At 35.4% G+C, this 15,740-nt stretch overlaps 1 protein-coding gene across 1 annotated transcript; it reads right to left on the bottom strand.

Annotated features, from left to right (window-relative positions):
- Window positions 1–6,725: 6,725 nt before the first annotated feature.
- Window positions 6,726–11,007, bottom strand: LOC138698924 (uncharacterized). The gene is made up of 2 exons (XM_069825121.1): window positions 10,945–11,007; window positions 6,726–7,921 (listed from the first exon to the last, which is right to left on the bottom strand). Exons 1-2 carry the CDS (start codon window positions 11,005–11,007, stop codon window positions 7,079–7,081), a joined length of 906 nt encoding a protein of 301 aa, XP_069681222.1. The 3' UTR covers window positions 6,726–7,078.
- Window positions 11,008–15,740: the final 4,733 nt, after the last annotated feature.

Below are 15,740 nucleotides of genomic sequence, written 5' to 3'. Positions count from 1 at the left end.
TGGTTGGGAGGTTGGAGTTGGTACAGTTCGGCAACATATCGAAAACGAAATTCAACTGGAACAAATTTTTTAATGTACGTTATTAAATTCCTTCCCCCACCACCAAAGAAAGCTTACAAGTAGAAATAAGTATATTGTATTACAACGTATAAATCAAAACTAGAAATAGGAATATATAGAATACGTAATTTAAATTACTATTAATAGCCTATATTGTATTTAACATACTGCATATTTTAAATAAGTCGAGTATCCTGTGAATTTGTGATGCCGACACTTCATTTTAATTCATTGGTCTCCAGTTCACTCTATTTTGTTAAACTCCTGAGTCCTGAGACTATACTATACTATACTTCATACCTGATTATGGTATAAAATGTATGTGCAAAGACCCGAAGTATAGTACAATACACTTGCATTTATGCTCTAATTGTAACCTGGAGAATTTTTTCGGCATTTTTCCTCATGTCAGTGACTTTATTTTGAAGTGTAGAATTACATTGAACGTTAAAAATAAAAAACAAATGTCTCAGGACTCTGGAAGCTCAAGTTAACCTACAAAACTTTCATTGTAACTTCTTACGAATATCAAATTCTTACTAACTACAACATCTTCGTTTCTTGGTAATGATTTATGAAGCTACTCTATGCTCAATTCCCCCCCCTCCCGAACACAAGTTTTGCTCATACGGGGATTACATTTATATTAAACAGAATATATATTTTCTAAATGTTTTATCCAAATGTTGCTTCTTTTAGAATAATCTTATTATTTTCAGACAGTCTAATTTCTGTGACCTATATTTTATAATTATTGTATTTATGTTGCTTCTCTTCCTTATATTATTATTTTTACATGGGATAGATGATAACATAATGCATTCTAACCAATATAATATTGTCCAGGCGAACGTTTAATGTTTCTCCTTGATCGGCCTATATTACAAAGCTCCATCCAACTGACATAATGTGTGTATGAGAGGAGAAAACTACCTTGCCAGCAGCTTTGCAAACATTATATTATTCTGTATGTACTAAACTTAAGAGTAAATGTGCCAACTTCGAAGTCCACTTATTGGTAATGGAGCAGTGATGAAATAAAAATATCAAAGGCACCGTGAGTGTAACATGTCTTCCCGAGACAACCATTTCCTCAAAGAGCTTGATGAAGTCCATCGATTATGAAGTACGAGTATGATGTCACATTTCTGTAAATTTTCTACTGACCGAGTTTATCGCAGCTTTTAGGTATTATGTAATATTTTTATATTATTTTATCCTCGTGAGGTCCCGTGGTATAATCTCAACGTGCACCTCTGTACATTAGTGTGTTAGACATTGTACCATTGTCACAGCACTGTTACACAGTGCATTGACCACTAAAAGGAAACTAAGAGGTGGAACTTAAACTGAGAGGATTCAATCTGGCATCGGAATTGGAATCCGGTGTGGCTTAGTGGATAGAGCGTCAGCACGTAGAGCTGAAGACCCGGGTTCGAATCCCGGTGCCGGAGAGAATTTTTCTCCAATCCACTGATCCTTCATCATATGATAACGCAGAATTGCTGCATGGAAATATATGTACTTCGGTACATCGCTATAATATAATATGCGTATCGTTCATTCCGTCGGATCCCGGTCACTTAGTGACTCGTAACGAGTGCACCTCTGCACATAGTGTGTTGGACATTCTGCCACTGTCAATCTGTGACACAGCGCATGAGGGTTGGCCATTAAAGAGAAACTAAGAGGTGGAGCTTAAACTGAGAGGATTCAATCCGACATCGGAATTGGAATTCGGTGTGGCTTAGTGGATAGAGCGTCAACACGTATAGCTGAAAACTCGGGTTCGAATCCCGGTGCCGGAGAGAATTTTTCTCCGCTCCACCGATCCTTCATCATATGATAACGCAGAATTCCTGCACGGAAATATCGTATGTACTTCGGTACATCGCTATAATCTTCAATTACAGTTGTATTCCCGGTTTGTAGAACATCGAGGTACCTATCTATTCGATTACTATTGATTTGTTAGTTATCTATTTGGTAAATCTTTGCCGTGTTTCTTGAATATCACAGCCTCTAACTTACCGATCTGTGAACTATTGGTTGGTTTATAGCTCAAGTTTCAGAAATATCCACTGGATGCCACAATGGTCTAATCTACATTTTGTGCATCTATCATTGATTATAACCAATAATTATTCTATTATTATTATTATTATTATTATTATTATTATTATTATTATTATTATTGTGGTTATTAGCTTTAAATAGACAAAGAAGTATCTTGTGCGGGAAGAAGAAATAAGGAAGAGATTAGTGAATTGCTCTATGAGGAGTGTGGCATTGTATGGTGGCGGGGAAAAACGTGGACATTACGACGAAGTAAAGAGAAACAACTAGAAAAAGTTTAAAATGTGGATATGGAGAAGAATGGAGAGTGTAAAATGAACAGATTGAGTAAGAAATGAACCTAATTTGGAAAGGGTGTGTAAAGAAAGAATTATGCTGAAACTGATCAGGAAGAGAAAAAATAATTGGCTGAGTCACTGGTTCAGAAGAAACTGCCTACTAAAGAATACACTGGAAGGAATGGTGAACAGAAGAGTTCGCGGCAGAAGTATATATATAAGATTATAGATGACATTAATATATATTGATCATATGCCGAGACTAAGAGGAAGGCAGAAAATAGGAAAGATGGGGGGAAACTGGGTTTGCAGTGAAAAACCTGCCCTTGGTCAGAACACTATAAATGAACTATTATTCAATTTAATTCATAGGCTCATAGATATAAACAGTGAAATCTCCATTTCTCGCCACCAAAATTATGTTTAGTAGACACTCTTGTTCTAATATGAGCATAATATACTTAACATCACCTTCAGTAGTACAACTTAGAATAATTTTATTGGAATCACATGGTATGAACGACAAGGATAAACACTATCACCAGGCAATATGCCATCAAATTTCCGATCTTTAAACATACTAGATTGAATATGTGAACTATTGAAGATTGTGACGTCATCCATGCAATCGTACAACGGTATTTCTTAAGTTTCAAGGAATCAGTGACGGAATAGGAATCTTTCTTCCATAAGCGCAACCCAATAGATTAGCAGTGGTTCTCAACCAGGGTACCAAAGAGCAGTTAATGTTGGTTGCGAACAATATAATAATAATAATAATAATAATAATAATAATAATAATAATAATAATAGTAATAATAATAATAATGATGATGATGATGATAATGGTAATAATAATAATAATAATCATCATCATCCTTGCATGTATTAGGCCTAGTGGCCCATTACGGTCTCTTGTCAACTCTTGAACTGTCTGCCCAAGGATCTCTTGCCCACAGGACGGTAATTTAAAATTTGGCATGGAATTCTAGAACGAGGCATTCTGACGACATGTGATCTGCAGTTTTGTCTGTATTTCTGTAGGTATTCCGTAATCGGTTCAATCTGCAGTTCTTTCATAATGTCAAAATTTCTAATGTGATCCATTCTCGTGTATCCCGTTGTACGACGCACAAATCTCATTTCTACCGCCGTTAATCTTTGTGAATGAATATTACGAATCGTCCAAGCTTCACTACCAAAACAGAGTATAGGTCTGGCCAATGTTTTATAAATTCTGGTGCACGTGTGTTTTTGTACTAAGGTTGGTTTGAATATCTGATTAATTACCCCCATTGCTCTGTTGAATTTAATAATTTTGTCATTCAAATCTTTTTCTTCTTCATATGAAATTTGGTAACCGAGATAACTAAATTTTTAACTTGTTCAATGATCTTATTATTGATGCAAATTTTGCTACGGACTGGTTCCTTTCCTAAAAAAGCCATAACTTTAGATTTGTCAGTTGAAGTTTCCATATTGAAACTTTCTGCCATTTGATTAAAGTTGTAAACCAAACGTTGTAAATTATCTTCTGAAGTTGCCATAAACAAAATATTATCAGCAAATAATAAGGTATCTATTTGGGACAAATGACTTATCGGTATACTTCCATGTGGTTTCAAACTCCATTCCTTAATAATGTTATTCATGTATATTATAAATAATAGAGGAGATAAACTACAACCCGTCCACACCTGTGGAGTAACGGTCAGCGCGTCTGGCTGCGAAACCAGGTGGCCCGGGTTCGAATCCCGGTCGGGGCAAGTTATCTGGTTGAGGTTTTTTCCGGGGTTTTCCCTCAACCCAATACGAGCAAATGCTGGGAAACTTTCGGTGTTGGACTCCGGATTCATTTCACCGGCATTATCACCTTCATATCATTCAGACGCTAAATAACCTAGATGTTGATACAGCGTCGTAAAATAACCCAATAAAATAAAAATAAACTACAACCCTGTCTCACTCCTTGATTTATTCGTTTCCATTCTGAATATTTGTTTTCAATCCTAACCTGTATATGATTATTATTATTATAAATACTGCAAATAGCTGTTATTAATTGATTTGGAATGCCGTCATGTGCTAAAGTATTCAATAATTTGTTTCTATCTACTCTGTCGAAGGCTTTCTTCATATCAATAAATGCCAGATGGGTTTCAATATTAAATTCTCTATGTTTTTCAATCAAAAGTTTCAGTGTAAAATATCCATCTGTGCATTATCTGTCTTTCCGGAATCTATTTTGTGCTTCATTCAGTATAGTGTCATAAAATTGGTTCAATTTAATTTTCAGTAATTTGGTATAAATTTTGTAGCCAGAATTGAGAAGGCTTATTCCTCTAAAGTTAACACAGTTGCTTATAATACCTTTTTTGTGTACCGGAATTACTATTGCTCTTTGCCAACTTTCTAGTGGAGGATTCTCATCATTAAATATTATGTTTAAAAAAGTAAAAATATATTATTAAAAGCATCTCCTGCATACTTGAATAATTCCAAATTGTTACCATCTTCTCCAGGTGCCTTATTATTTTTACATTGTGATAGCACTATTTGTAATTAATTTAAAGTAAAATTTTCCATGTCATCATTATAAGAATTTGGAGAGCATAAAATTGCAATCTTTTGCTGCCATAAATCTTGAAAATATGAACCCATTCCTCCAAATGGATTTATTAATTTTAACTCTTTCTTGTACCTCTCCATTCAATCGTTTCAGAATTTTAAATGATGTTGGGTTTGGTCTAGTAATATCTGTTTCCAACTAAACAACAAAGTCATTCCAACATTTTCTATGATTTTTCCTAACTTCCCTCTTTGCTAATGCCCTTTTCTTCTTTATATTCCATTTCATCAACAAGTGTACCAGTTGATAGAAATTTTTTAAATGCTTTCCTCTTATCAGTAATAATTTTGGGTACATTATCGTCCCATTTCCTTAAACCACGTTTTCTGTTCCATAATAATAATAATAATAATAATAATAATAATAATAATAATAATAATACTTTTAAAGATTATTCTATAAAATTTTAACATACGAATATTTTGCATTAAATAAAAGAAAATATTTTATTTTATAATATATATTAACTAAGCAATTCCCCCTCCCCAGTTGTGTTTACTATCATTGAAGAATACATGATGTATTAACTTTCAACTTAGGTCAGAATGACTCTGCTTAGTTAATTTGAGGAAAGGCAAGTCCTCATTATCCGAAATGGTTGAGATATACTGTATTTGGGAATCCACCCATAGAAAATAAACATTTTTTACCCTTATCGCTTCAAACTTGCGATTTCGTGAATTACCAATACCTTTTTAATCATTGTACAATAATCTGTTATGAAACTGTGGAATAAAAGCTTAACGTTATAAATATCAGATCAAGAAGAAAAGTGTGAAACTTCTGTTATTGAAAGGATGTGAATTGTTGGTAATAGCCTCAACTACTGTAAACGCATGACACTATTTCTGTAAAACCTAAATAATGTCTTTGAATTTTCTATAATAATAATAATAATAATAATAATAATAATAATAATAATAATAATAATAAAAGTAATAATACTTTATGCAGCCATTAAACAACGTAGAGTTGTAATACGTTTCGTAATAATAGAACTGTAGAGCATTAGTCCGTTGTAGAATGTTCAGCATGCTCATGTGCTAGAAAGATACAGAATAGATCATTCCTCGTTCAAGGACGTGTAAGATAGTCGACGACTTGTTGAACCGATGCTATCTCACGTTCAATCAACGCAAAATTCTCAATTATCCTTTCGATAGAGTTTTAGGATTGATATCTCACGTTAGGAAAACCGTGCAGTAGGGAAAAATATGTGATGGAATGGTGTCAAGAAAACGGTACTACTTCACAGGAAACTCCGAAGAAATTCTGTGTTACCCTGTTAGTGATTATATTAAAAAGTGTGAGGTCAAAGTCATACATCATTTTAGTCACTGAAATTGTATTAATTATATCAGTTTGGATCTCTCATTCTTAATGTGAGATACATTCTATAACATATCGTCGTGTTAAAATGTATTAAAAATTAAATTTGTAAACAATTACGTTAAACCAAAGTATTTTAAAAGTGTTTTCCAGAAAGAATTTCTTGTTTTGCTATTTTTCCATGTACATAGAGTTACAGAATTGTAACTAATGTTTGCTGAAAGTTATTCCAGTAAAGCTAAAAATTGAGCACTAATTTCTGGATAAATTCCTAATAAATATTATTTATCATTGTCTTCACCTGGACAATTAAACAAAAAAGCAGGTAATTTACGTTTAGAAATATTTATTATTTATTTACATAATTCTTTGACACTTTCATTATAAACAAAAACACAATTGCTGGATATGTAAAAAGTACATGTATAAACAGTTTATGAATTACAAATTTCATGAAACCCTTGTTTGAGGAAATAAATGTTGGAGTAATTGCAATCATATTGATTTCATGACATAGAGCTTATATGTATATAAAAAATCATTAATTTTCAAACATTATGTATGAAAGTGTACTAATCACAGACTAAAACGTGAATTGATTCAATACATTTAAATTTAGACATTTAAAAAACTGCGATATGAAACATGTATGATACTTGTGAAATTGGCAGTGCTGAAATACATTACATATTAAGGTGTTTCAAACTTAATGATAACCACTGAAGTCAATGCCTCCGTGACTTCCAAATCCGTGACCTCCCACGCCTCCACCTACACTCCCACTATGACCCTTGATGAACACTGGTACTTTTTTCTCTACTACCACTGGCACCTTCACGGGATAGGGATGAGGTACAGGAACTTTCACTGGGTAGGGTTTAGGGACGTGAACAGGGTGAGGTACAGGGACAGGGACCTTGACAGGAACTTTCACGGGATAGGGAACTGTCTTTTCCACAGGATAAGGAACTTTCTTTTCTACATACACAGGATAAGGCTTGGGTATAGGGACAGGATAAGGTTTCTCGACGTGGACAGGAACAGGAACCTTTACAGGGACAGGGACTTTCTTCTCAACATGAACTGGATAAGGATGAGGGATGGGCACTTTAACTTCCTTCGTGATAGTGATTGCCTTTACATGAGATTCACCACCTCCTACACTGCCTCCTCCGAAAGAGTGGCCTCCTCCCAAAGAGACACCTCCTCCATGACTTCCTCCAAACGAAAATCCTCCACTGTGGCTATCCAAGGAGAGCTCTCCTCCGTGACTTCCTCCTAGAGACACACCTCCTCCGTGGCCTCCTAGAGACAACCCTCCTCCGTGGCCTCCTAGAGACACACCTCCTCCGTGGCCTCCTAGAGCCAACCCTCCTCCGTGGCCTCCTAGGGACAACCCTCCTCCGTGACCTCCCAGAGACAGATCTCCATGGCCGAAGTCTTCACCTCCGTAACCTAGATTGTGGAGTCCTCTCTTTTCTGTCTTTTTGCCCTTCTTCTGGTCCTCAGCCAGAACTAAGGACGCCGCTATTAGAAGGAAAGTGGAGATCTGAAAAACAAGTACTCGGTAGAGAAAAAATATCTTAAAATATACTAGCAGTTTTCTGAAAATTAAATGCGTTCTTCTTATTTCATCTCATTTCAATGCAAGGAGAAAGTTGCAATTAGTCCAAGACTTAACAGAATTCATTGAATTACTTTAAAGCAACAACTAGGCCTATATTGTGTTTAAAATATCGATGTGTTCATATAAATTAAACATACAGCCTAAAAAAATAATACAACACCACTTTATGTGTTTATATCTTTCCATTGAAATTTTTGATATAAAGATTTCGTAACTTATACTTCAAATACATCGGAACAGATTTCTTCCGCATAATATGATAGTGGAAGTTAACCTGTCTCTCTTCAGTAGTTCATTTTTTCCTCTATTAGGCATATTAATTACTCTGAAGGCATATCATTGGTTCAAAGTAATTAGGCATTCATATACGACATGTGGTAATCAGAGATACAGTAACAACTTCAGAATTAGAATAGGCCTACATTCAGCTGACACTACTATATGTTTTTTTTTAACCTCTGTGTTGTAGTACAAAAATAATTTTTCATATCATGTTGTACCGACTTTTTAGCCAACGGTTCAAATCGTGTGAAAACGTCAATACTATTTAGAATAAAGTGTATACGATTCCTATGAATGACGTTATTTACGACCTCTTCTACAATTACTTACATTGTATATGACATGATGAATAAATTTTTCTGCATATTTAAAAACTTTATCATCAGTTTCATTATTTATCATTAATAATATTCTTAATTTAAGCGATTATTGACTTGCATCATGGGTTTGCACTTACGAGAAGCTTCATGGCGCCGTGTGTAGTATTAGATGAGGCACAGAGATGCTTCTGCCTACTGAGATGCAGTGAGCAGTTTATATACGGTACTGCGATATACCGTCTTCCGTATAGCATTCCAGTGCTTTCTATTCGAGGTAAACATAAGAGTATTCCCCGGAGCAGAACAAATAGTGAACACATTTTATAAGAATAAAATCAGGTCTTACAGTATGTGTAAGTTTTGTACGAAATGTAGCCTATGCATAAATCCGATAAGTCTTTAGGATAACTTTTAATGATACATTTAGTAATAATCATTACTCACTCTCATATAAGGTAACTTATTGATAATGTCAGTGATGAAATAAAAATATCAAGGGTAACCGTGAGTGTTGTAATACGTTTATCCGAACCGTTTCCTCAAAGAACTTGATGATATTAACAGATTATGAAGTACTGGTATGATGTCACATTTCTGCAAATTCTCTACTGACCGAGTTTATCGCAGTTTTTAAGTAGTCGTTTTATGTAATATGTTTATATTGTTTTGTCCTCTTGAGTTCCCGTGGTATAATCTTAATACTGCTCTTAGTTATCATGCCCGACATTTTTTTCATATTTCTTAATCGAGCCAAATGAATAGTAGAAAAATACTTCAAAATGAATTACTGTATACTCGTACTGCTAAGAAAGAGAATAGAGAATATTTTCCTATTCACATATAAATATTATATCATATTAATTCCAGATATTTAGATCAAACAAGTATATGTTACGATATATTGCGCTAACCCTCAAGCTAGACGCATTCCCAAACCCAAAACGGCTGGCTTCACTAAGGTTCGCTGCTCATCCAGGTTTCGAGCAGGCAACCCTCCTATCCTTCTTAAGCCTGCCCCCTCCGTGCGTTGCCAGCCGGCGGTCTGAGAATGCTGTAGAATGATGATGAAAAGGAGAAATGATGACGGAATGATGTAGATGCCTAATATGGGGAAAAACAGGGAACCCGGAGAAAAACCGCAACTGCGACCTTGTCAGCTACAAGTGTCACTATGGATTTTTCAACAGTAGGTTGTTACATTTTATAAGTTTCATAAATGGGCCGAAAGCTTTTAAATCTAGCGTTATAATTTAAATGAGGCAAGAGTGAATCTCAGAAAATGGAATAATTGGAACATAAATTCTGGAAGTTCAGATTTCAGTCTCACGAAATTCTTACACATTCTAACGAAATGATGAGTTCAATTACACATTTTCAATAATGCCAATAAAATTGTTACTTATCATTACATGACCACTTAGCCACCGCAGGGTTACTTTTAGCTTCTCTACGACAAACGAATGTAAATGGCATTCTTTACTAAAAAAAAAAAAAAAAAAAAAAAAAAACTAATGCCGACAAATTCTCCTGACTTCAAACTAGTCTGTCTTTTTTGTTGGTTATTTAACGACGCTGTATCAACTAGGCTACTAGGTTATTTAGCGTCGATGAGATTGGTGATAGCGAGATGGAATTTGGCGAGATGAGACCGAGGATTCGCCATAGATTACCTGGCATTAACCTTATGGTTGGGGAAAACCTCGGAAAAAAACCCGACCAGGTAATCAGCCCAAGCGGGGATCGAAACCGTGCGTGTCGACCTGGTTGGCAAGTTGGTATAGCGCTGGCCTTCTATGCCCAAGGTTGCGGGTTCCATCCCGGGCCAGGTCGATGGCATTTAAGTGTGCTTAAATGCGACAGGCTCGTGTCAGTAGATTTACTGGCATGTAAAAGAACTCCTGCGGGACAAAATTCCGGCACATCCGGCGACTCTGATATAACCTCTGCAGTTGCGAGCGTCGTTAAATAAAACATAATATTTTTCGAAACCGCGCCCGTGCGCAACTTACTAGTCTGTTCTAATAGGCCTATAAATTACATCATTTTGTTTGGATGCTATAGTAATTGCTATGTGTGCCCATTAGTATGTAGATCAATGTCGATATCTCTTGTTTTACTTAATTTTCATCTAAAATTAGCCATCTATAGCGACACGCGGTAGCGTCGCGCTATGAACAGTAGGCTCGTGAGTTCGATTCCCGACTACATATTTTTAACATTTAACTATTCCTTCAGGCCACATTATGACTTGGGGTTTATTCAGCCTCTAACATAAAATAATACCAAGGGTATTTAATTGGTGATAAAGACTGCAACCACGTACGATTGAACCCCTACTGTTACTGACACCAACTGCCTAGAAAAGGTCAGAATCTCAATCTTCCGCTGCCCTGTGTGCGCCTCCATCTCCTTTTACCTTTTATTAACCATCCATTAGTAACAGCCGCTATGGTCATGGATGGGCAACTCGTGCTCCCAAAGTGCTAAAAAACCTTGAAAGAGAGAAAGATAGACGGAGCCAGCCGCAGCAGTTACAAGTTGTTTGTAGTTTCGCTGCAAAAGCCACGGTGCGCTCTGGCGGCTCATGCAGGTGGTTGTGATATCTATTCCATGATTTGAATTTCAGAATGACGCATGGTACAATAATTATAGTAATTTTAGACAGACTATACCTGAACACATTACAAAATTATATTATTTTCTAGCTTTGTAAATTAGTTTAGTACTGGAAACACAAACTGAATACAACATTTTCAAGATACAACAAATATAGCTGCAACACTTATACACTATTTGTTAATATTTCTTATTATATGTCTTATTTTAAACGTAGAACGCTTGAATTTACAAGTCTTTATACATTAAAGAGTATTCCTCTGTTCTCATAAAGGTAACAATAACAAATTCAAGGAAGTATTTTTTACATGTCACGGCAGATGAAATAAGCTTACTTCTGAGCTCTTTCTTTACTTTGAGAGCCTTTACACTTCTTTCTTGTATTAAGCTCTGCCTCAAGTACATACAGTATATATGGAAGTAAAAAGTATATTTGGAAATTCTACTTAGGCAACATTACGAACAGTTCGATTCCTGATTTTGCTGGAATCTGAGTGGCGTGCTGTTGTGTAGTTTTATTAATTCAAGCTATACATTTTCAGGATTTTCTATCGGCGTAAACCAAAAAGATTTCAGAAAAATTTCGATTCCTTGTCAATTGTCACTGTTTCTCCAAACTTAACAGTGAATTATGCGTAGGTCTTCAAGTATGGTCTTATATTTGATAAGAAGTTTTTCTTATCACTCTTCAAGATAGTTTATAGTCAAAGAAAGTGAAGTTGTCTATGTTCTACATGATACTACCACATTTCAAGTTTATCCATAAATGTTCTTAGCTAGTCGATTATATGTTGTGCAATTCTGTAACTCGCACGCACAACGTGCTAATGATATTTGATATCAGTCTCACCTTGTTGATATCTCATTTTTAACTTTAGCTGTTCTAAAGCAGATGCAGACAGTATTTATTTACTAAAACCTTCATTGTTTATTTGTAACATAAAATGTCATGCGTAAGAAAGTGTAATAGAATACATGCTTTACCTCTCTTCTTAATAAAAAAAACTCTTTTTACTCGTAACTAAAGTGAAATGATCTGGGAATTATATTGTTTTTCATTTAAAACGAGCCGCCACTTACTGCAGACGCGATCGAACTTGTGTCTTGAAAGAACCGCACACAGACTGTACAGCTAGTACAGATTCCGTTCTACCTGCATTGAGATTGTGTTGACACTTTGAGAGCACAAGTTGCCCACCCAGGCTATGGTCGTCATCAAAATAGGAGGCGCATTTGATCGGAACTTCAATGAATGTCACAGCAAATGTATGGCTGAAAAACCGAAGAATTGCGAGATATTTTTAGTTTTTGCACCGTGCCATATGTGCATAAATATTACAAGTTTCGAAATTGTCTATCGATCCTATTGTTATGGAAGACAGAGGGAATGGGAAACTATAGATAGGAACTTGGTAATGAACTTAACAAGTAGTTTCTCAATTTTCCAGATTTTCTGATGATATGAACTTCATATTTTAGTTATCTATGCATTTATGACACTGTGGAAATCCAAAAAATCTCCCATTGCTTTGTAGAAACTTTGTTCATGGGAAGAACATTAATTTATTTTAAGTATTTTTGATGTTGAAACATCTTACATGATAGACATAGCTTAAATGTTTATAAGATATGCGACGAAAAATGCAAGGTTATCCGTTACGGAATACAGGAGTTGCGGACAGAGCAGACATCACCATGGAGACTAGAAATGTGGGGTTCAACACTTGTGGTATCATTTCCTTCAAAAGGAACGATATAGGCTTAATTGGAGTGAGTCAAGTAGCCAACAGTCTTGGAACTTACCAAGACACTTCTTCTCAGACCCAAATGACATCAAGGAAGAGCGATCGCATATCAATTATTTCTCCTCCTATTACTCGTTCATTCATTCCTTCATTCATATTTATCCATTCATCCATCCGTCAGTCTAATCATCCGTCCGTACATCCGTTAATCTGTTCATCCGTCCGTCCGTCCATCCATCCATCCGTCGTTAATTAATTAATTCATTCATTCATTGGTTCATTCATCCATTCCTCCATCCGTTCATCATTCATTCATTCATTCTTTCGTCCATCCATCCATTCATTTATTGATCCATTTCTCCATTCATCCATCCGTCAATCCATCCATTCGCCCGTTCGTTCTTTCATTCATTAATTTATTCATCCATTTCATTTATGTCTGTCCATTCATTAATGTCGTATATCATCTGATATCTTCTTCTACCCCGAACTTTTCTTCCGTTCACCATTCCTTCCAGTGCATCCTTCAGAAGGCAGTTTCTTCTCAACCACTAACCAAGCCAATTCCATTTCCTCTTTCTGATCAGTTTCAGCATCGTTCTTTCTTCACATACTCTTTCCAACACAGATTCTTATTCTGTCTGTCCACTTCTGTCCATATCCAGATTTAAAATGCTTCTGGTCACTTCTCTTCACTTCATCGTAATGTCCATGTTTCTGTTTCATACAATGCTACACTCGACATAAAGCACTTCACTAGTCTCTTCCTTAGTTCTTTCTCTAGAATTCCGCAGAAGATGCTTCTTCTCACATGGATTTTAAAAGGATAAACTTCATTTTAAAGTTTTCATGACGTAAACAAAGAGCACATGTGAATATTTTTGTATGAGTTCGTAACAAATGTGTTATCTATCATCGATATAAAGGAATGAAGGTCTCATAATATATAAAAAATAAATTAAAGGTCTTGCACAATAATTTATTTATAATGTAGACAAGACTCAGCGGGCTAGCGGCGTGGTAGAGGGCTGGCTTTGCATTCGGGAGGTCCGGGGTTCGATCCCAGGGACCGGCAATCCTAACTGAGGTTTTTCATGGTTTCCCCAATTATTTCCATGCAAATGCCGGGATTGTATCTCTTGAAAGTCCGGCCATGGACGGCGATCCTTCCCACAATCCTTTCATATGTGTGAGTGAATGCTGTGTATTGTCTTAAATGTTTGTGTTGTATCGGAGGTGGCCCTGGCATTGAGCTGATCCCTCCATGTCCTTGTGTGGTCAAAAAAGTATGTATGTGATCCATAGATTAATTCCTCTCCCGACAGGTCGTGGCCCTGTAAGGCCCGGGTGGCGTGAGTCGTGTAATTAGATCGTAGAAGGGAGAGGTTAAGCTAAGGGAAAGAAGAAGAAGAAGACTCAACAAGAACAGAAATGTAGTACGGACTATATACATGGGATTGATATAAATAAGTTTTGAGCAATAGAAGTAAGATTATTTACTCGTATCTTGAAGAAAAATGAGCATTTTGAAGGAAGTAGTAAGTAAAATCTGTAGGACCTATATTCATAATTATTCATATTTACAATAAGATAATATTTTATTTTTTCTATGAATTTGTGGTAAGGTAGGTAAGATCTCATAGTAGTCTATAAATTTATGATGATAATAATTTTATTAAACACAAATATAATTACAAATAATGGTATAATATATAATATAATATGTGGTCTAAATTCGTGTTTAGTGAATGATGATGTGAATATAATGATTCTCTGGCAGTTCTGGTACGCGAAATGTTATCCGTTTTATGGATGACTCAACGATGACCGCCAAAATCATATCCTCCATGACTCCCAAATCCATGACCCGCCAAACTCCCAGAAGCATTAGTAACCGAGTCATTCTTTCTGTCAGATTCGTGATCGCTGCCAAATACATCATTATACTCTACGAAGAATAGCAGTCCATTTCATTTCTTGCCGACATGATTAGTTCATTTCCCGCAATCAGCAACGAATATAAAACTGAAACAGCTAAAATGATTTTCTATGAATAATTTTACTTAGGGTGTATATTATACCATTTTACAACTCTGGTATAGCATTCGCCTTATTTTCAGTATCTCAACAATGAATTCCCCACAACAGCCTTTACTATTGAAAAAACCTGGAATAATACATAAATAATTTCCATCTCTGATCTTCAGCGAATAACAATAAAACTCATTGCGAGCTTATGGTCAATACTACACCATTGATTGAACATATTATGCTAACGTTTTAACGTTGTCAAAATGATGTCCAGCATTTACTGGTATATAATACACTCCAAAATATCATATTCTTGTCAAGAATCCACAATGATCTGAATTAGCTACTACTTTACTCTCACATGAAATAAACAGCTGATCTCCTTGACATTGTTACTTGCGTTTTCGCATTTAAACGCAAAGAAATGAAGATTGATATGTCCAAGAAATAGCATTTAAAATAAAATCCATTCAAAGAAAAGTTTTTTAAAAAGATATATTTTTTGACAAGGTTACACTTAATTGTGTTATTACGTTACTTTCAATGTTACATCTTTCGTGGCGTATGTTTCATTATTAAGGAAAATATCTAGTATTCTGCCTGAAAATAAATCTGAAAAATCATTATTTAAACTTCTAAAAAACTTAGTCTGCAGCATTTGCTGCACAAGCCACTAGTTAGTCTTATAAATCCAAAGAGTATGTAGATGTTTAACTGTCCATATAGCTACAGAGGCTGTAGGTGAGA

The sequence above is a fragment of the Periplaneta americana genome, chromosome 4 (genome assembly GCF_040183065.1).
Source record: "Periplaneta americana isolate PAMFEO1 chromosome 4, P.americana_PAMFEO1_priV1, whole genome shotgun sequence".
Taxonomy (NCBI): domain Eukaryota; kingdom Metazoa; phylum Arthropoda; class Insecta; order Blattodea; family Blattidae; genus Periplaneta; species Periplaneta americana.
Note: the sequence above shows the minus strand (reverse complement) of the source record. Positions and strands in the feature narration are given on the sequence as shown.